A 23,425-nucleotide genomic window follows, 5' to 3' on the forward strand; every position below is an offset into this window, starting at 1 on the left:
TGGTGTTGGGTTATTATTTAGCATTGTTGTAAGTAGTTAGTGAATATTTCTGGTTTTGAACTTACTGAAACAGCTTTTGGGAATTTTTCTAGGCTATTGATAGTATCCATCAAGTTGGGGTTTACTGCTTAGCGCTGGTTCCAGCAAACACCCTTCCCAAAACACCCCTGGGAGGAATACATTTATCGGAAACCAAGCAACTTTTTCTGGAAGGTTCCCTCCATCCCTGCAATGTTTTGATGTGTCCGCATACTTGTGTTACCAATCTGCCAAAGCCTAGACAGAAGCAACCAGGTATGTTTAATAATAACTGGATTTATTTTTCAGGTAGACAATTTGTACATTTAAGGCTCTATTGCAATTTAACTTCATTAGACATTCGGATTCATTTGGGCCTTACAAAGTAGGAAACTAAAGTCAGTAAAGACCAACCAGATGATGAAAATAAGAATTCTTGTAGAAATATTTGTCTGCTAAACTAATAATTGCTTTCCAGTCCCTTTCCACCTTATGTCTCTAGGGATAATGAAAGAAGTATACTGATGAATGTTTAAAAGTCAACACTCCAAAAATGCATGATCCAGTTTTTATGTTTAATTTGCAATATAAGCATTATTTCCATCCCTCTCTTAAGTTGAGACAACACATCAAGACAATATTTGGAGTTTTTGCTAATTTCTGAGGTTTAAAATGTCCAAACTAAAAATATAGCAATTAGCTTTTGCAAGCTGATATTAGTTGGTTTCAATATATTCCTAAAGGATGTGTATACTAGACCAAGAGTAAATAAACCCAATTCTAATCTTCACTCCATTGTAAAGAAACTCTGGGATCTTAGATAAGTCACTTAATCTTGCTATAGCTTCATAACCTCTTCTGTAACATTGAGATTTCTATAATGGGAAATGGGAGGCCTAGAAAAGCTGAGACTTATTCAAGATCATCAAGATCTAAAGTCCTAAGCCTAGATCTTTAAGGTAGAAAGGAAGGAAGAGAGGAAGTGAGGGAGAAGTTCACTACTTTATAATTAGTCTTGTGAAGATAATTCCAATTGTGGCCAAGCCATTCCATCAATAAGAAGTAAACAGACAATTTTCATCATTATCATCTCAGCTTAAATTCTCCCAACACTATACTCTACCTGTGTCTAAAAACCAGGGTCACTTCTATATTCCAGAGAGCCACTGGAGTTAAACTTTTATGAGGAGTTATCTTAAATATATTCATAAATACAGAAAGATTACTAGTATTTTTCTGATATAGACTAGTTCTCTCAAAATTGAACTCGGCTAGTCAGGCTTATTTTCTACTTTTCTAGTCAAATTATACTTTTTTTGATTACTATTATCTTTTTTTCAGAATAATTTTTTCTTCTTCTAATGACTTTCCTAAATGGAAATAAATAACAGAAGTTGTTCAAAAATTTATTTCATCTTCTTTTGTGTTTTCTTATTTCTTGGTTTGGTTACTTTTATAAACTGTAGGATTGCAGTTCCCAGAGATATGTTCATTTCTCTAAATAACATATGTATAATGGTTCTGTTCTGGGAGACATTAGGAAACACAATGCATCACACTTCTGTGAACAAATTAAAAGGATGAAAAATCACCTTTTGTGTCTCATATTATCTCAGAACATAAATAATGTTGGGAATCATAAAACAACTATTACTTTATCTAGACATATCTGTTTCTGTCTTATTAAAATTTATAGTAGGATCAGAACTTACCAGTGGGTTATTTAGTATAAAATATGTGATTGTGTTCTGCAGCTCAATACCCACTCTATTTGAGCCATTTCATTACCACAGATCGAGTGAATCATTCAGACAATCAGTGGTTCTAGATACAAAGGAAGAGGCGTAAATCTTTGAAAGGTGAGCGGGGGAATACCATTTATATATGGTCAACAAATCCCCAAATAGGATGCTATTCTAATGACCAGAGGGATTGATTATTTTGTCATGGATCAAGGAGAATTCCTTTTCTACCTCCCAGATTATTATAGACACCATCTAAAGAGAAAAACTGACATCCTTCTGGTGATTGAAAGAGTCTCCAAAATAAGGAGATTGTATTATGTTAAGCACAGCCCACTTTTCTAGAATCTGAGAATTGAAAAGATGGTGCAGTGAAAAGATCATTACCCCTTTTATATGTTTTGTATTTGGGGAAAATCTAGACCAACCATTTAGATTTTTCTCTTCAAATTATTGATTTTTTTTCATTAATATACTCTTAGAGTCAAAATACCTGGAGTCAGAAATCCCAACTCTGTCCCTTAATAAATGTGTAGCAAAAGAATGAATGCAATGGATAGAAGGTCTAGAGTCAGAAAGACAAGTTCAAATTCAACCTCCCTTACTAAAACTGCAAGTCATTGAACCTCTTTTTGCCTCAGTTTTCCCTTCTGAAAAATGTAGATAATAACTACCTACCTCCTAGGATTGTTGTAAGAGTCAAATGACTTAATATTTCCAAAGCCTATAGTATAGAACCTGATACAGAGTGAGCACTATATAAATATTAATGATGATAGTGATGGTGATGATGTATGATCTTAAGCAAATCAATTTATTCCCCCATATGTCAGATAAGTTGTTTAGGCTGGATGTTTCAAAATTTCCCTTCTAACTTTTGTAGCCAAATCCTTTTCACAATAAAGATTATTTGACATTTCCTATATGAATAACATATATATGTATATATATATATATATATATATGAATAAAAGTCCTTTCTCCATATATATGAACATATATGTCTCTTTCTACATATAAAGATCATTACTTCTTGTCAGAAGATGGGTGTCATGTTTCATCTTCCTTCTTTAGAGCATAATTATTTTGGAAAAAAAATTATGTAGATATACTTGTATTCAACAATGAAGACATTAATTGGTCATAAACCTGCCAGTGAGACAATCCAGTTAAATCGAACAGTCATGGCAGAGTTTTTGAGATTTCCTGGAATGCATTTCATCAAAGAGGCTGGGGGATGATGCTACTTATGGCAATTATGTGCAACACAGTCCATGGAAAGCAACAGTGACTCAAAGGGAAGAAATATTTCTTATGGTTGTGAATTATCTATCTTGAAGCATTTGTCCTAGATAAAACCTCTTCCAGTGTCCCAATGTGAATTTATCAACCATTGTAAAGTAGAGAGAGATCAATAAGAGCTAGACATGTAGGTACTGATAAATCTATAATTGGGAAGGAATAAATGGGAGCTACAGATAACCTACATTCTGGGGACACATCTCCATTTTATATATTCAGTTTGGAAGAAGGGTGATGTGCTACAAGAATTTTTCTTCCACACCCTCCTCTTTTTAAGTAAAGAGGAAAATCATCTATTCTCGGGGAGGATAGATTTTTATAAATGAGAAAGTTTTTTTTTTTTTTTTTTTTGTCTCTTAGCAACAACTAGAGAAATATGTTTTCCTGACTTTATGAAGAGCACATAGCCTAAAGTCTCCAAAGTTACATAAAGTTGAGGTCAGTAGAAATAAGTAAGACCAAGAGAGGAATTGCATCCCCTAGTTATAATGGTCCTACAGAACATATTATATGGAAACCCTATGTCATTCATAAATACATTAGACCAACCTCTAGATCTCTGATTAAAAGGAGCGTCTTACCTAGCATTCAGTTACAGTGACTTAAGATAATAATAAGAGAAAGTTAACAAGCAAGATTGCAGACTACAAGGCTATTTAATTATCCATACAAAAGCAATTAAATCAAATATTCTCTAAGTAGTACAGTGGTTCCACTCATTTTGGCCACACAGGATACTAAATTTCCTTTGTATTTTTGTTGATAAGGAGAATATTTGTATGCAGCATGACCACTTTACCAAGGAAAAAAGCTAATCCTCACTCCTCCCCATCCCCATCCTCCAAACAGTACATGAAAATCAACAAAGGCTCTGCTAAAAACATTAGGCACAGTTTGATTATCGTACATGCTCACTAGCTTAAAAATTGCCTGAAACCGGACTGCCAGAATGGCAGCCCAGAAATCCCTTTGTGAAAGTTCCTGTCATCTGGAGGACTGTGTTTAGTTCTAAGTGCTGATAAGCTGGAAGATATCCAGTAGAAGACAACTGGATTGGTTGAAGGCTTCAAATCAATGCTGTAGAAAGATCATTTGAAGGAACCAGCATGTTTGTTCTGAAGAACAGGAGACTAGAGGGAAACCTTGCTGTCTGGGAGCATTTGAAAGGCTGTCATGTGAAAAAAGGATTAGCTTTGTTCTGCTTGTCCTCAGAGGGCCGAAGTGGAAGCAGTCAAGGGGAAGTTGCAGAGTCATAGCAATTAGAGTTAGCCCAAAATAGGATGGGCTTCTTGGGGAGGTTCAGCTCTTCTGTCACTGGAGGTTTTCATCAGATGCTAAATGGCCATTTGTTGGATGGGTAAGAGAATCAATTCTTTTTCAAGTAAGAATCTTTTTCAAGCACCTGAACTCCATTCCAGCTCTGATACTCTGTAGTAGTGAAACCCTAAATTCTGATTCTCCACTTTGCAGTGACATACCTTCATTAGAATAGCTTTTTTTTTTTCTTGGCTTTGATTGATTTCATCCTAGAGTCAGGTGCGATCTCCTAGGTTGGGACTGACATTTAAATAAGGGCTATTTTAGCTTCAGAAAAAAAAATCAAGTAGGCTGGTCTTTTTAAAGTAACCAACAACTGTTTAGTGACCATCTAATTTATAGCCAATATCATATATTTTCTTTCTTTATAACTGTATAAATAAACCAGGAAAATCAAGTGGTTCTTATAATGAAGTGCAAGTTCACTAACGAAGCCTTTCCTTATTCCATCTCACATCCTTTAGACAAAGTTATCAGTGGCATATGTGTTTGTGTCTATATGTACAAGTGTCTATGTATATGCATAAATTTGTTTACATTGATATTACATGGTTTTATCAGTGTAGGAAACTCCCCCTACTAATGCATATCCCTACCAATGCATGTACTCTTGTACAACTTGAAATCTTGCAGAGTTATTTGGTGCAATGAGAAGTTGTGAGCTGTCCAAGGTCACACAACATTATAATAAACTGCCTTTCATGTTAATGTGTAAATATGTATTCATCTATCTAGCCTTAGTTTCCCTCAGTTTCCTCAATTGTAAAATGGGGATAATAATAGTATCTACCACTAGGGTTGTTGTGCAGATCATATAAAATAATCATTATAAAGCACTTAGCATAATTTCTGACACATATTGAACACTAATGTAAGTGGTTTTATTATATGTTATTGTTGTAGTACCCCTTTCCCCAATATTAACACCTGGTGGCCAACCTCCTGGTTATAATCCTCTTAGAATTGGGCTGCAATAGTCCTTATTTGTAGGTGTCTACCTATAATCTTGAAGGTCAGAGCATTTCCAGCTTAGAATACTCTCTAGCACACTATATTTCTATTTGAGCTAATCTGGTAGGTCCACTACTTTAATGGCTACAGCCTTTGAAAACTCAGGGTGAAGTCCATTCCACAGAGACATTAGGATTGTAGTCAGAGTGTATATATCAACAAGTGTGTACTTACCTTTGCATATGAATACATGTGCATTTAGGGATATGTCTTACCTGATTACATAATGTTTTTTTCACACACATAAGAAAATTTGGATAGGGGATTTCAGTTTGTTTTCCCAACAAGAGACAAACCAAATCTGACCATGTTTGATATGTAATTCTAGCCTGAAAAAACACCACCACCACAACCAACAAACACTATGATTTGCTTTGACATAGGAATTTTAAAAACTCAATGGAGTATTCTCTCCCAAAGTTCAAAATGTGCTTGAAAAAACTAGCAGTTCTATCTCATTGACATGCCTGTCTTTGTTTCTCAGGGCCATTCTGTCAAAAAGAAATGCAGGCACTGGTCTGCCAATGGTACTATTTTGAGGTCTGTAGGTTAGGTCCCTAGAGGTCCAAGGAATCATTAGAAATTCTGAGGAAGGGTTCTGTAGTTCATAAAATGAGGCAGTTATTTTCATTTTTTAAAATCATGCTTATCATACATTGCAGGATCATAGGAGCGTAGATTTTGAGATAGAATAGCTCTTATAAGCCATAAAATTGAACATCTTCTTTTTTATAGACAAGCAACTACATGCCCATTGAGTTCAGTGTCTTATGCAGGTCATGTAGTTAATAAGCATGTGTTGCAGGATTTGAACCCAGTGGTTCAGATCGATGGCCTATTCACTAAACTGGACTCTTTCAAAATAACTGCATTATACTTCAAAGATGTGTACTTAAAACAGAAGAAAGAAGCAAGAAGTCTAGGCGCAATAGGAGCACTCAAATGAGTTCTCATCCTCTCTCTTCCATGTGTTTTGTGTGTAATCTTGAATAAAACATTCTATTAGTTTAGACCTAAGTTTCCTTAAAATAATGAGTAATTACAGAATTTTAAAAATGTATTGATTTTGCAGTATCTTTTATTTCAAAGCAGTTTCTGTTTTTAAGTGCTTATTGTAGATTTGCTGAGAGTACTTGATATTTCTTCAATCAATAAAATGGATAGTCAAGTGATTCTTCTTCTTCTCACCCCAATAATCTTATTCCTGGAACTTAATTCAAAAGATTTTGCAAAATGTGAGATTTCCCTTTTAGGAACTCTCCATTATGTGTAGTAATGGGGAGAGGTAGTGATAGAGGTAATACAATTTCTTATTTGGCTTTGGAATATATATATATAGTGTGTATATGTGTGTGTGAGGGGTAGGATGGATGAAGGGAGGGAAGGAGAGATGGAGGGGAGATTTACTAATATCTTATATTTAAATCAGTTTGCACTCCTTGAGTCCAAAATAAAACTTTTCATTGTGATTGATTCAATCCAAGATAGTTAAAAATGAACATTTTTGGTCTCACTGTAACTCATGTGTTTCTTTTAAAATGTTATAAGAGCATTTCTTTCAAAGGTTAGTAAAGAGCAAGTGACTCTTGCCCAAAGGGAATGATACTAATTTGGGATGGAACCTTATAATTTTCTTTACAATTTTTTCTGTCTCTCAATAGAAATTGGCCCTGCCTCCGTGATGGTGGGGAACCTTGTGTCTGGGAAAAGAATTGCTCAAGCTAGCGGCAGAGACCTTGGGCAGATAGAAGACAATGATCAGGCCAGAAAGGTAAGCCTTGGGAGTGTTTGCATTGTAGTTTCTATGGATGTGCAGCTAATAAGAGACTAATGTAGCCCTTTGCAGACTTGGATGATACTGTCTATTGTGAAGTGCTGTATATATATTCTTGCTCTGAAATAGAAACGTGTTGTTTTATAGGGTTTTAAGACAGATGGACACTTTTTAAAGAGAAACAATAGACATGTAGTCAAAACCATTGAATGATATGGAAAAAAGATGACCTGAGTGCTAATATTGCATCCTTTAATTTGATAATTTAGGGGATTTAGAAAGGAATTCTTGGAAATCCTTGCTGACTTCATTCTCTATCCCTTAAACTACCTGGTGTTCCAACCATCCCATTTCCTCCTGTTCCTTCTTTTCCTCAATTCTTCTCTGCTGCTGTAACTCCCAGTGGAAGTCCTGCTTCTGACCTCTCTTTAATGAAGCTCTTGCTGCTTCAGATTGTGACACAAAACAACTCAGAAAACCAGGTGTGAGAGCTAAGTTTCTTCAGAGTAATTCAAGGCCTTCAAGGCAGAAGAGTGAGATTTATTAAAAACACAACTCCTGCTTTTTAATATGATTTTTACCTTAAGTACCATCTTCCCCAACACATAGAATTAGAAATGCCCATTATTCTCAGATTTAAAGACCTAAAATAGTACTGTTTAATCGTATCAGATACGTAATGCTTCCTAGATAAGAAGGAATCTTAGTTTAAATATATAATTAATTGGACAAAATCACCATGTAGTTGCACCTGCCATTTTATTAGAAATGAGCAGAAGTTTATCTATAGCATGAAGTACCTCACTAGGCCATAAGATTGTCTTATTATATGTCACATCATTTCCACCTCCCCTATATGTACATAGTGTATATGTGTGTATGTGTCCAACTCCATATGTCTTTCTCTGACTTTCTGTTTCTATCCTCTCTGTGTATATATCTGACATTGTCTGTCTGTCCCTCTCCTTTGTCCTTCCTCCCTCTATCTTCCCCCTCTTCTTTTGTCTTTCTTCCTCCTTCTCCTTCCTTCTCCTGTTTCTCCTTCCTCCCTCAGAATGTGGGACAGCCCATTGGTGAAATGCAAGCATTGTAATAATCAGAGAAAGTGATCCAGTGGGATGTATATAATTGTTAGAGTACCATACTTTCTTTTAATATAAAGAAATCCCCTCTAGAGATAGTCTGCTTAGTCCAATAAATAAATCTTTCTCTTTTAAAAAATCTAGGCGCTCTAGGCCTTGCAAGGGACATAATTACAAATGTATTCCTTATGTAGGGAGATCTGACTTGCTCTGCCCACGTATAAATTAGGGTTTCCACACCTACTAGGGACTTTGGTCTTTGAGCCAACAACTCAGAATAAAATAAAAATATTGAATTGCATTAGGCCAAAAATTATAACCAAGCTGTTTATTCTTGGTTATGTTTGCAGAGGATTTTAGCTGCGGAATATAATTGTGCTGCCTTTCCTATGGTATTTGGATTGGGGAAAACAGCTGCTGGAAGTGATCCTGAAAGCTTTCCAGATGGAATTGCCTTATTCTGTTGTTGGAAAGGAGAGTAAAGGCCCCAGTTCCAATAGCCTGAGCCTAATGATTGTGCTTTGTTGTAGTTCCTGTTTCTCTCAGAGGTTTTGCAGTGGAGAGCCCAGACCACACCTGATCATGTCCTGTACACGCTGCTTAACTGTAGGGTAAGCCATTTTTGCCTTTTGCCTTTTGCTTTAGAAGTTTCGCCTTATATAAAATCTATTTTACTTCTTTAGAGTTTTTGGTGTCATTGTTTTTCCCCCCTTGTAATATTCCTGGCTTGATCTTTTCTTTGATTTTATTCTTCCTTGTTTTAAATAGTTTTAAATTTTTCATGACTTCTTTTTGGTTATTGATTATTTTTCTATCCAAGTAGTAATATTTATCATTATTTATAGTTTAAATTCAAATAGGTATAGTTTATACTTAGCAACAGTGTTTACAGAATACTTTTCTTTCCCTATACCTCTCCTTCCCCAAACCTTGAAAATAGAAATATGTGTATTGCATTGAAATTTTGGTTTAGACCTGGGATTTCATGAGTGTGAGGAACTTCCAGGAGTGGAAATTCTCTCTATTAACACAAGTCAATAGTTCTTCTATACTTTCCAGTCTCAGCAAATTTCTGAGAGATTAAGTGATTTGTTCACAGTCACACATATCTTATTTAAGGGAAGTAGAACTTAAATCCATGTATTCCTGACTTTGGAGAATCATAGTGTTTGGGAGCAACAACCCTTCTTGTTGCTATTGGGCATTCCCAAGGGTGACATCTTGATTAGATTAGATTGGATTTAAGGTATGTTGCGCAAAGTCATCAGTCTCACTCTCTCCTCCACAGCTATTCAAGTCCAATTGCAAGGCAAAGGTTAAGATGATGGGTGATGGTCCAGAATGCAGTGGGTGACCATGACCTTTCTAAATTAATATCTTTCCCAGGGTTGTCTGAGGCCATGTCCATTCAATTTCTAAGGGCTAATTAAAAAATAGAGATAATATATAGACCAATTTACCATCACAAAAATGTCAGTCTATGAGGAAAAGATCTTCTATAGCAGGATTTCTTAAATTTTTTTCCACTTGCAACCCCTTTTCATCTGAGGAATTTTTATGTGATCCCAGGTATATAGGTATATAAAATAAGTATATATACCAAACATTTACTGTTAATAAATCATAATTCACAATGCCCAAGTTCAGTTGCATCACCCCATATGGGGTTGTGAACCAGTTTAAAATCTTTGCTCTAAATGTTCTACTCACTTCACTTTGCATTAGTTCATGTAAGTCTACCTGTTCATAATTCCTTATAGCATAGCAGTATTACATCACAACTTATTCAGCCATTCCCAATTGATGGGCATCCCCTCAATCCTTAGTTACTACAAAAAGAGCTGCTATAAATATATCTGTACCTAGAGTAAATACCTAGTAATGATAATTCTGAATCAAAGGGCATTATACATATTCTTAAAAGTCCCCAGAATGGCTGAATCAATTCATATCTCCACCAATAGTGCATCAATGTCCCAATTTTTTTCACATCTCCTTTGATATTTCATTTTTCTTTTCTGTCAAGTTAATCAATCTCATACATATGAGGTGGTACCTCAGAGTTAACAATTGTATTTATTTTTGAAAAAGAAATTAGCCCGATGATTATATTTAAAAGATTCGGATCCTTTAGTTTACTAAATATTATTAATTTTGAACTGAAGGTGTACTATAAAATTTGAAGGAACATCTTTTCCAGACAAGTACAAGAACATACAGCACAATCTATGTTCTATATCTCCTATTCACCCCTCAAAAGATCTTCTTAGTGATCTAGCTTGTCCAAAGAAACCTCTCTGCTTTCTTTGTCTTATAGTTTTTGTCTCAATTCAATTTAATTCAAACTTGTAGTAAGTATCTGTTATGTGTTCAACATTTCATAGAGTATACAAAAATAGAAGTGAAAAACAGTCCCTGTCCCCAAAGAGCTTACATTCTATTTCCCTTTTCCATAACTTTACCCAGACTTATAATGGTTTCTGAAGATGATGAAATCATAGAATTTTAGAATTAGAAAGCATCTTTTCACTTATCTAGCCCACTATATGGATGAGGATATTGATGGCCAGACAGGTAAAAGTAGTTGTCTGTGATCTCCATCTGAAAACATAAAGGCAGCAGCAGATGCGGAGCCAATCCGCTACAACCCGGGCAGTCAAGACATTGCCCATCAGAAATCTGATTTAAGATATGATTTGAAGCCTATGTATTTATTGGCTTATGCCTGCTCCAAATTATTTTTAAAATACAAAATAACTCATATAAGTCATTAGCCTAAAGAGATAATATAGACTAAAAATAAATACAGCTTTAAGAATATTCAGTTAAATCCATAGCTAATCAATAGAGCTTCTCAGCTTACTAAGGGAAAAACTGTCATTTCAGAATTCAGATTTAACTTTAGAGATGATATGGTAGAAGACCCATATGATGGTCTCCTACAAATCACCCAGTGATACAATGTAAGAGACACACTACTGGCATATTGGGAGCATTGTTATGACCTCATATATACTCCTTTAGTTCATTTACAGAATGGTAGCTCTAAAAATTGTGTTCCATTGAAAAAAACCATTTTTTTTTCTGAAAAGGACAAAGAATACAGCCAGATTTCAGTTGATGAGAATGAAACCACAAATGAAAAGTTTTTAGGTTAAACTGAGGAAAAGAGAGTTTGCTTACACAGAAGGCTCTTTGTCTCCTATAGGGACAGCTTAGTATTTCTCAAACAATGTAAATTTGCTAACAGCTGAGAACACAGAAAGGAATTATTGGACAAAAAATTTCCACATACTGAGCAATTCCAGTTCTAAACAAGAAGTATTATGTTCCTTCTATTTCTTAATTTTTGTTTTCTCTTAGTCAAGAGTTGTAATTCTTATCAGTGTAGGAACCTTGTTACCAATTTGGATTGACAAATTTTCTGTACCCCATACAAGACCATTATTTTTGAGTGGGAATGAACCTCAGAAATCTTCTGGTTCCACCATTTTATAAATGTGGAGACTAAATCCCTTAGAGGTGAAGTAATTTGCATAAGAATGAACATTATCCCCCAATATAAAATGCAGAACCTGAAACTTGATCTTCCCACACTCAAGGCCAGCCCCTCTGTCTACTGCATCATAATATTTTTGTTCCATTATGTTCCATTTCTGATGGTCCAAAGGTGTCAGATTCAAGCAATTACATGTAGTTACTTTTTCTCCCTTCCTAGAGAAACTGTTTTCATATTTGAAGGCATAAGACATACTAACAGTTGTTATATTGTCATTTCCATTTAAAATTATCTGTAAGCTAGTAAAGAATCCTGATGCTATCTGACTAGCTCTTCATTTTCAGGTAGATTATCAACTCCTTTGGAAATGATGGAACCTTTGGTTCATAAATGTGAGTGATTCTTGACAATATCCAATTACACTGTTGTGCTCTGAGGCCCCTTCATCTGGAAGTCCCTTCCCCTTCATCCATATTGTAGTGAATAAATACTAGAGCTGTGCACTTGGGCTTAGTGATGAATAAGGATTAGATTCATTGCAAATCAAAGAAAATTCTCCATTCTTTGAATTTGGTGAAGGAGAGAAAGAGGAGGGGTTGAAGGAGGGAGGAAGGGTAGGGAAGGTGAAAGGAGGAGGAGAAACAGAGACAGAAACAGAATATCTATTATAAGAATCTTTTTAAAATGCAGCCAAAATTTCAACTCTCTTTACTTGTAATAATGTTTAAGGATATAGACTTCTGATTATTTGCTCATTTTTTCCTATTTCTTCAAGCTTGCCATTGTTTCATTACATTAAATTTTGCTGAAAGTGTCTATGACAATCAAAAACATTAAGATTCTTTATTTACAGAGCAAGGATTTTCAGGGTGTGTTACCAAGACAAATATAGACAGATTGTGAATGAATGAATGAATGTGAGTGAACAAGCATTTAAAAGTTTACTATATGACAGGCACTTTACTAAGCTCTGGGGTTGCAAATATAAGCAAACAATATAGATGCTGCCCTCAGGAAACCTGTGTTCTAATGATGGGAAGACAACAAATAAAGAAGTAGAAAGGAGGTGAAAAGTATGTAATATTGGGGTAGTTTGGAACTAATGGTCAGAAAGTAAGATGGGGACCTGATTTTGTGCAAGATAAGCCAAAAGCTTGATTTGTCAGAGCTCACAATGGTTCCAGGGTAAGAGTTCAATGAGAAGATAAAAATTATGGCATTTGTGAAGGTGATGTGGTTCTGAGTTGGTAGAGAGGAAGTGAGGTAAAAACCTACACTACCACTCTTGTCTCCCAAGGCTATTTTTGAGGTCAGTTATATGTTTTTCTGCTTCCTTTGTTGAGACTATTCTACTACATTCTTTTTCTCAATTCATTCTTCATATTAGCTTTACAAAGAGAGACTTTAGATTTTCCTATGAATGATGTTAAGGAATTCAAAAGAAGAACTTATCTACCTGGGGTCCAGTAACTTGCAATATAGGATGCTATCTGAAAAAGGTCACTAAAAATTAGTGTTCTTCCATTTGAGCCAAAAGCTTTTTTTATTAAAGTCATCAGAGACCAAGTAATAATGACTACTGGTATTGGATTCAAATGTGAAAAATGCTCATCTTGTAAAACTGTCATTGAGCCAATGACAGAGCCTGGTTAGAAGGTCACTCAGTTTAAAAAATAACCACTATCTATAATGCTACAGTAATGTTCCCAAATTGTTTGGTACTTTGGAGTATTGCTAATGTTAGACAATGTGGTGAGATTAAATTTTTGCATGCCTGCCAATATAAGAAGCACTGAGTTCCAATTATGAAATAAATTATGATAAATAACAGTTGTTTTCATCATTCATATTATATTATGATCTTAGGACAGCAATAATTAAAGCTGGCATTTATGTAGTGCTGTATAGTTCATAGTGTGCTTTATACACTTAAAAGGGATATAGTAGTTATCTGCATTTGTTTGAAAGGCTATCATCCCCCAGAAGAAGGATTAGATATATTCTTTTTTGTTCCTGTGGGCAGAAAATAGGAACAAGTGGCAAAAATTGCAAGGAGGAAAATGTAAGCTTGATGTAAATTATATCCTAATAAAAATATCTATCCAAAAGTAAAATGTGCTGCTTTTAGAGGTATTTTGTTTTCCCTTATTTGAGGGCTTTAAGAAAAAGCTGAATCACCATTTTAAAAAAATACCTTATGTTAAATAAGCAAATCCTTTTCAAGTTGAATTAGAAGGGCTCTTAGATTTCTTCCCACCTCTGAAATTCTGTGATTCTGTTTTCTTATGCAATCCTCACAGTGCAGGCTGAGGCAGGTAATACAAATATTATTCCTTTTTTTAACAGATGAGGAAACTGAGGATCAGTGTGATAATTGACTTTATCAAAGTTTTACTTGATCAAAGACTTACTGCCTCAACCAGTAAGTCATACTAGTACAATTTCCCATCAGAAGTGAGTAAATTATTTCCTGCCAGTACAGAAATCATATTTAGCTGGTTACTTAAGATACAAGTATCTGGAGTATTCTGTGAAATTTTAGTTTTTGTTGATAGTAATGTAGCTTTAGAAAGCCATTTGTCAGAAAGCTCATCTTAATAGTTCTCGAATATTGGAAAAGCAACATCCATTTATCTTCCATGTAGCTGCTGAAATGTTTTTTTCTTAAATATAAGTATGACCATCTCTCTCTTCTACTTAAACTACTGTAGATTCTATTGTCTCTAGAATAAGATATAAATTTCTCTATCTTTCCAGCCTTAGATATTCCTCCTTGCACTTAGCAGTGTTGCCAAACTGATCTTTCTGACCCTCACACATGACTCCCTACTCCATCCCATCTTCATGTCCTTTCTCTGACTGTATCCTATGACTGCATTTCTGTTTCTATACTGGTAATCCCCAGAGTAGCATCTTCTGACTTTGAAAGAGGTTTGTTCTTTATATAAAAATATTTGGTGATTAAAACAAATTACCATGGTCTCATTTTCTGGGCTTTTTTCCTATGAAATATTTCAGTCTGATAGAATGATCTGAACTGACCTAGCCTCTAGTCTTGGACTTATTATACTTTGTGTTATATTGTACAAGTAACTTAACCTTTCCAATTTTTATTTTCCCCAATTGTAAAATAAAAACATTTAAACAGATCTTGAATCTCTCTTCTGGGTCTGAAATTCTAGAATCTAGCCTCTTAGAGTCCAGCTCAAAACCTATTCTCAGAGATATTCACTGATTCCATTTAACTTCTATGAAGAATCCATTTTCTCACAATATCTTTGATCATAAAAATGTCTCCATTTAGGCTTGCACTGATTTTTCTTCCTTTTTTGGTCAGGTAAAGTTGGCATTTTTTAATCAGGTATTTATCCCAGTTTTTGCATGCCCTAATACCTTTATAATCTTTCCTCTTACCCTTTTTTGCGAGTCACTTTCAGTTCTATTGATGCTTTTATATTGCATACATTTACAAATTTTCCCCACTTTGTGAAAGGTAACCCTTGAGGAATAATATTGTGTGTTTCCTTACTATAAAACTTGTCAAGTGGAAAAACAATAAATCAGAATTGAGGGTGTGGGGAGGAATTATACTTCAACAAAGTAATCTTTCAGTGTATATCATTTCCTCTATACTCCCCAAAAAGATAATAAAGGTATAATATAGGAAATGTTAAGGAGACAAAAGATGGACACTCTCTGATACAATATTAGAAATGCTAACAATTGCAATTAAGATAAAATCATAGGAATTAACATTGGAAATGAAGAGATCAGAATATCATTATTTGCTGATGACACAATAATGCATTTAGAAAATCAGTCTCAACCATAAAATTGAGATAATAAATGAGATCACTGAGGTTGAAGAATACATGAATTATGTGCATTTTTCTTATATAAAAGAGACTATATTTACAATAACAACAAAAACCTTAGCAAATATTATAGGAATTAAGCACCAATGACTAAAATAAAGGAAGACTTAAATAATTAGAATTACATTCATTATTCACAAGTAGATCTGATAGAATAAAAATGACAATATTACAAAAATTAATGTAATGCAATAGCCATCAAAACACAAATAGATTGTGTCATAGAACTCAAAACACATTTCCTGGATACATCTCAAAGCACTGACCACCTGAGTTAATTAATTATGCCTTTTTCTATAAAATGATTTTTTAAAAAGGCATCATGAAGTATAGTTGAAAGAGCACTGGAAATGAATTTGTGAAACTTGGCTTCTGGTTCTAATTTGATTTAGACACAAAAGCCATGTGGCCTTAAACAAGACATTTGAGCCTTTTGCATCACAATCAATGAGTAAGCATTTATGAAGTACCTACTACATATTAGGCACTGCACTAAGCACTTTACTAATATTATCTCATTCAATCCTCCTAACAACTACTATTACCCTCAATTTACAGAAGAGGAAACTTAGGCAAACCAAGGTTAAGTGATTTGCCCAGAATCACACAACTTTTAAGTGTCTGAGGTCATATTGAAACTTAGATTTTCCTGACTTCAGACCCAGAGCTCTATATACTCTGCTCCAGCTACTTCTAATGTAAGGAAATCATAAATAAGTTTTTGAGGGAGCACTAGCTTCTGACTGGGATATTATCCTGAAAAGGAGGTAGCACTTGAACTGGATTGTTTAAAGGGAGTTTGGGATTCTAGTATGGGACAATCCCTTGCTGAGACAAATTTGAGTGAAGCAAATCAGTTAAAGTAGAATTGTACAGAAAAGTAGTAAGTAATAAGCCAGGAAAAGTAGACAAATAGGAAATGATTCCAAAGGCCAAACAGAGGAGTTTACATTTTATCCTAAAGGCAATAGGGAACTACTGGAGTTTTTCTAGAGATACCTGGTGAAGGATGATTGGAGAATGGACAAACTTGAGCCTGGGAAACTTAGGGGTCCTAGGTATAGGTCATGGGGTTTATACAGTGGTAGCCATGTTATTGGAGAAAACTAGACAGAGGAGTGTTGTTGTAAATGTTTGACATATTTGACAGTAGATGAGATAGGTAGTAGGAAGGAACATGAGTAGAAAGGGAGATAAATTTGGGTATCTGCTTTCATCAGAAGTAAGGCAGTTCAGAAGAAGGGTCAGTTTGGGGAAAGGAGACAGTTCTACTGAGGGCATATTGAGTGTGAGATCTACAGAGGACATTGAGTTGGAAATGTTCAAATAGACCAATGATAACATAGAACTGAAACTCAAGAAGAGTCCTCTGCATAAAGATGATCATGGAAGCTTTGTAAGTTGATGAAATCAAGAGTAGTTCTAGAGTGAGAAGAGAAGAGGTCCCAGGATAGAAAATTTGTGACTTGATGACTCATGTTTATGACATGGATAATGACTTAATAAAACATGAGGAGTCCCAAGTAATAAATAGGAAGAGGGCAAAGTGAGAAGAAAGGGTATCCAGGAGGAGAGTGACTAATAATATCAAATGCTGCAAGGAGTTGAAGAAAAGATCCAAAAAAGTCACCAAATTTGCAGCTAAACAGTTATTGTGTCTTTAGAGAGAAAAGTTGAGTGGTGATGAGAAGAGAAGCTAGCTTGTATGGTTGAGAAGTGAGGGAGAAAATGAAGATAACAGCTTTTTCTAGGATTTTTTACTACAAAAAAAAGGAAGAGAAACAAAAGAGACTGGAATGCTCATATGAAGCTTTTTTGTTGTTTACACCAAACAGAAAAAGTATATGTGGAAAGATTGAAAATTTAAAAAGCAATTTAAAGAGTCTCATTTAGAAAATGAACTCTTTGGACAAATGCAAAGTATCAACACTGAAGTACAAGTACATTTCAATACATTTAACTGTTTCAGTCATAGTTTAAGGAAATTTAGACCTTTGACTGTTACATCTTCAGGCCCATTCACTTATGTGCTCACTATTTTGTCCTCCTCTGCTGGCTTCAGGAACAACTAGCACACATGATTATATATTAGTTATCAAAAAAAAAGATGTTTTGGTGTTTTTTTAGCTAGCTAATTATTAAATTAGTGCCTTCAAAAAAATCAAACTCCTATTGCACAGCTTTTTTTTTATTCCATTGCCTTGAGCTTCAAGTTGCCCCCTCATCCCGTTAGACTAGCATGCTGTCTTAACCCGGTGGTGTCCCAGCAAAAAAAGGAATGAAAATCAGATTTCAGATCAACTTCCTAAATCTGGCAAATCCCATGACAATCTTCTTTCAAGAATGATCCTTCTAGTGGCAATTCTTCTATGATACTCTATTTCCCTGTATCCATATAGGCTATTCTGGATAGAGATTATACTCTAATTAGTCTTTTTCCACTTCTGAGGTTTTTACAACTGACTTCCTGCTGACAAAAATAGCTTCTTATTATATAAAAAGCTCCAGGCTCCTTTTTTCTTCTGAACTTTTAAAACTACAATTTGAAGAGAACAGAAAACTGTTAGACAAAGTTATACTGCAGTTTCTTCACCCTGGGAAATGCTGTAGCCCAATGGTGTCAAACTCAGATAGAAATGGAGCAATAAGCCACCCATAAGGATCCCTGTGGGCTACATATTAACTTAGAAAAGTATTGATGTGTTCTCTATATTCTGTTGTGTGTTTATTTTGTTAAATATTTCTTTGTTATGTCATAATCTGGTTCGTACTTCATTTGAGAATATCGAGGTGGGCCTCAGAATTAATAGCCCTGCTGGCATATTATGGTATGAAGTATATGAGTGCAAAGAACAAATATAAATACTGACTGCAACTTATATCCTCATTTAATTACAGAGTTGTTTTTATCTTTTTGCCATAGTTTTCTGTGTATATTCTGTGTCATTGGTACCAGACTTGATTTAAATTCCTAACCTGGATTCAAATTCTAACTCAGATACTTCCTATGTTATTGTAAACAAATTATTTAACCTCCAAACCTCAGTTTCTTCATCTGTAAAATGGGGATATTTTTCCTTACACCATTTCCTTTACTAGGGTATTGGAAGGAAAAGATTTTTTTTAATCTTAAAGCACTACGTAAATGGGAGCTGTTGTTTTGAATCTTGTATCCTTATTTGAAATCATTATCAATGTTTTTTTTCCCAAGAAACTACTATTTTAGTACTCCTTCTAGATAAATGTAGTTTCCTATTATCTTGTGATTTTGATAATTTTTTTTTGGTATGGGTGATGATTTTTGCAGAAAGTATAGATACCTTAATCTGGCTGTGGAATATCACAGATCCTTATTGATATGCCAAGTTCTTAAATCACCAGAATACTGCCATATTTCAGATAACTATTTAAAGAAATATCCAAGTATTTCATGTATATACTCCCAAAGGCAAAACTAGGAATAGTTGATCAAAGATGGGAAAAAAGCTGATTTTGGCTTCTTGTTAAAGAAAACTCCAGATTAATTAGAGCTTTCTAACAGTGGAATGAACTATGCTGACTGGTGGTGAGATCCTCTCCTTGGGAGCCTTCACATAGAATTTGTATAATCTTTCCTCAAATATGTTACAGAGGTATTCCTTTTTGTGGGGGGGTTGGATTAGAGGGCCATTAAAAATCCCTTCCAACTTAAAATTCTGTGAAATATCTTATTCTTATACTATTTGAAGTTCCATGTCTTAAAGCTATCCTAATGGTGATTATAGTAATAACTTACGTTTGTATTGCATTCTAAGAATTATTAAATGCTCTCCTCAAAACAAGTCTATGAGAAAAGCCTATACTCAATGACATAATCAATCTATAATAGGTTGTCTTTAAGTTGTCTTTCTAAACAGCATTTCCCATGGTCAGGAAGCAAAGTAATTGATGGATTGAAAAAGCCACTATCCTTACCTGGTCTTGTCTTCTCTTAATATTCAGGGCACGATAGCCAACTCCTTGACATGTGTCCAGCTGCATAAACGAGCTGAGAAGATTGCTGTTATGTTGATGGAAAGAGGGCACTTGCAAGATGGAGATCATGTGGCCTTGGTTTACCCCCCAGGTGAGAGGCTTGGGCAAAATATAGGGCTGCAAACATCTGCGACCTGCACTATCCTGCCAAGAAAAACCTGTTATAATGTACCCTGGTGCTCATCAGCAAATATACCTGTGTAATCCAAAACTTCTCACAGTGAATTCAATTCCTAAAAAATTCCTAGAAGTTTCCATTTCATTTTCTACTCTGGAAACTAAAATTAGTTTATTGAGGTTCGTACAAAGGTCTAGGCACTACATTTCTAGGCAGCACAATTCCATGATGGATTAGTTACAAATTTCAAAAAGAAATTCTATTTTGCAAAGATGTTCTTTTTGCTTAAATTTATTCAATTTGCTAATTTATTCTGTTAAGCATGTGCTGTTGCTTATTTAATCAATAGTAATTAAACTTTTTACTAGTAATAATCACAAAATTTAAAAATCCCTCTGAGAAATGAAGGAAAGATTAAAGTTCTGAAGGTTCCTTGGGCATTAAATGCCCAAAAGAGTAGCATGAATGAATGCAGTCAGTGAAACTTAACTGGTACTGACGAGGGACTGAAAAATAAGCCTGTTAAAGAGTTTAGCTGTTCAATTAACTTTCTCCTAAGTTACTTCGAAGTAGTATTTATGTTGACAAGGATGACTGATTAAACAATCTGATTTTCAGCTGAGAGTTTCTGTTTTGTGCTTCATGCAGGAATAGACCTAATTGCAGCTTTTTATGGCTGCCTGTATGCAGGCTGTGTGCCAATAACGGTCCGACCTCCCCACCCCCAGAACATTGCCACGACATTACCGACTGTCAAGATGATTGTGGAGGTAAGGCTCTCTGGGAAGGCAGAAGTTGGTTGTAGCTGAAGACTAAGAGAATGCATGCTCTCTTTTGTAGTTTAGCATAAGGCTGCTTCTGTCTACATTCATTTGAAAGTTTCTGAGTCCTCATAGCATTTGGCAGGTTTTCTTTTTGTGTTTTGTTTTTGCTTTTTTTTTTAAACAATAGTTTCCCTCGTTATATGTTAAGAAAAATTTTAGTGTTCACTTTTGTAAGTCGTTGAGTTTTACTTTTTTCTCCCCTCTTTCTTCAAATGGTAGGAATTTTAATATAGTATATGTGCTATTATGTCCAATATATTTACATATTAATCACAGTTTTTAAAGAAGAAAAGATTCAAAGCAGGAAAAACACAAGAAAGAATAGAGTAAGGTAAAAATATGTTTTGATCTGTATTTAGAATCCATCAGTTTTTTTAAAAATTTGGTTGTGGATAGCATTTTCCTTTGTGAGTCCTCTGTGCTCATCTTAGATCATTGTGTTGCTGAGAAGAGTTGAGTCATACGTAGTTGCTGATACTGCATAAAATTTTCCTGGTTTTGCTCATTTTACATTGCATAAGTTCATACAAGTCTTCTCAGGTTCATCATTTATTATTGCATAGTAGTATTTTATCACATTCATATACCACAGCTTATTCAACTATTTCTCAAACAATACCCTCAATTTCCAATACATTGCCATCATGCAGAGGGCTACTACAAATATTTTTGTACATATAGATTTTTTCCTCTTTTATAATTTTCTTGGAAGGCAGTGGTGGTATTTCTGGATCAAGGGGCATGAACAGTTTGGTTGACTTTTAGGCATAATTCCAAGTTGATCTCCAGAATGGTTGGATCAATTTAGAATACTACCAACTGTGTATTAGTGTCCCAATTTTCCCACATCTTCTCCAAGATTTATCACTTTTCTTTTTTGTCATATTAGTCAATCTGATAGATGTGAAGTAGTATCTCAGAGTTGTTTTAATATGCATTTATCTAGTCAACAGTGATTTTAAGCACTTCTTCATATGCATTTAGTTAGCTTTGATTACTTCATCTGAAAATTGCCTGTTTGTATCCTTTAACCATTTATCAGTTGGGGAATAGCTTGTATTCATAGAAGTTTGTCTCAGTATTTGAGAAATGAGGCCTTCAAGCAGACATACTTGAAAAATTATTTCGCAGTTTCCTGCTTTTTTGGTTGCATTGCTTTTGTTTGTTAAAAAAAAAAACTTTTTAATTTAATTGTGCATTTCATAATGCTATCTATCTCTTGTTTGGTCATGAATTCTTCCATTCCCCATAGATCTGGCAAAGGTAGACTTCCTTGCTTTTCTAATTTGCTTATAGTATCACCCTTTATGATTAAATCATGCATCCATTTTAGCCTTATCTTTGCACACAATGTGAGATAGTGGTCTATGGATATTTTGTGTCCTATTGATTTCCACTTTTCCCAGCAGTTTTTTGTTAAATAGTGAGTTCTTATCCTAAGAGCTGGTGTTTTTAGGTTTATCAAGCATTCGGTTACTATGGTCTTGAACTATACTACGTCTTGTTACCAAATCTATTCCAGTGATCTACTACACTATTTCTTAGCTAGTGTCAGATAGTTTTCCAGCTCTTGTCTTTTTGTAGTTAGATGGGTATTGCACTGATTAAGTAAATTAGTTTAGTCAGAATTGTTATTTTTGTTATAGTGGTGTGGCTACTAATGAGCATTATTATTTTTCCAATTGTTTATATCTAACTTTAAATATGTGAAAGTGTTTTGTAATTGTGTTCATGAACTTCCTGGGTTTGTCTTAGCAGATAGACTCTTAAGTATTTTATTTTGTTTACAGTTATTTTAAATGGCATTGCTCTTCTATGAAATTATTGATTGTTTCTATGATTTGTAATTTGATCCACTTATTCTTTATGATAAGATTATTTAGTTTTCAATTAATTTTTAATCTATTTTACACTTCTCTTTGTGGAATGTAACTTTTATTGTATTATGATATAAAAAGAAACATTTAAATTTTATGCCTTTTTACATTCAATTTTGAGATTTTATGCCCTATTAGAAGGTCTATTTTTGTGTAGGTCCCTTGTGATGCTGAGAAAAAAAAGGTATATACCTTTGTCTTCCTAGTCTGCTTTCTCCAAAATTCTATCATATCTAACTTTTCTAATATTCTATTTACCTCCTTAGTTTCTTTCATGTTTGCTTTTTGTTTGGCTTTATCAGGTTCTGAGAGGTCTCCTCTGGTACAGTTTTGCTGTCTATCTATTACTCATTGAATTTATTTAGAAATTTGGATCCTATACTCAGTGCATATATATTTAGCTTTGATATTGCTTCATTTCTATGTCAGAGCTTTTTAAACTTTTTCCACTAACAACCCCTTTTTGCCTAAGAAATTTTTACACAATCCAGGTATGTAAGTATATAAAACAGGAATACAAATAAAAATATGGAGTTTTCTTCTTCATCTATCTTAATTAGGTCTATTTTTGCTTTTACTCTGCTATCAGGATTAATATTCCTGCTTTTTTTTTTCACTTCAGTTGAAGCATAATAGATTCTGATCAAGCTTTTTACCTTTACTCTCTGTGTGTCTCTCTGCTTCAAGTGTGTTTCTGTAAACACCTTATTGCAGGATTCTTAACATATTGTAGGAGTCTGGTTTTTGATCTACTTTGCTATCTACTTTTTATTAATAGCATTTTATTTTTCCAAATAAGTGCAAAGATCATTTTAACATGTGCAATTCTTCCAAACACATTTCCATATTCATCATACTCCACAAGAAAAATCAGATCAAAAGGAAAAAAAAAACAAAAAAGAAAAAAAAAAACAACAAGCAAACAACAACAAAAAAGGTGAAATACTATGCTTTGATTCACAGTCAGTCTTG

At 34.4% G+C, this 23,425-nt stretch overlaps 1 protein-coding gene across 8 annotated transcripts in view; it reads left to right on the forward strand.

The window, feature by feature from the left end:
* Window positions 1-23,425, forward strand: part of DIP2C (disco interacting protein 2 homolog C) — a 578,672-nt gene that overhangs the window by 468,954 nt on the left and 86,293 nt on the right. For all 8 annotated transcript variants that reach the window (XM_074267256.1, XM_074267253.1, XM_074267254.1 and 5 more), the window contains 5 exons: window positions 93-294; window positions 7,052-7,161; window positions 8,777-8,857; window positions 19,602-19,725; window positions 20,401-20,522. In XM_074267256.1, the coding sequence (XP_074123357.1) occupies window positions 93-294; window positions 7,052-7,161; window positions 8,777-8,857; window positions 19,602-19,725; window positions 20,401-20,522 (639 nt within the window). The remainder of the gene's footprint in view (window positions 1-92; window positions 295-7,051; window positions 7,162-8,776; window positions 8,858-19,601; window positions 19,726-20,400; window positions 20,523-23,425) is intronic.

The sequence above is a fragment of the Sminthopsis crassicaudata genome, chromosome 5 (assembly GCF_048593235.1).
Source record: "Sminthopsis crassicaudata isolate SCR6 chromosome 5, ASM4859323v1, whole genome shotgun sequence".
In the NCBI taxonomy this organism is placed as follows: Eukaryota; Metazoa; Chordata; class Mammalia; order Dasyuromorphia; family Dasyuridae; genus Sminthopsis; species Sminthopsis crassicaudata.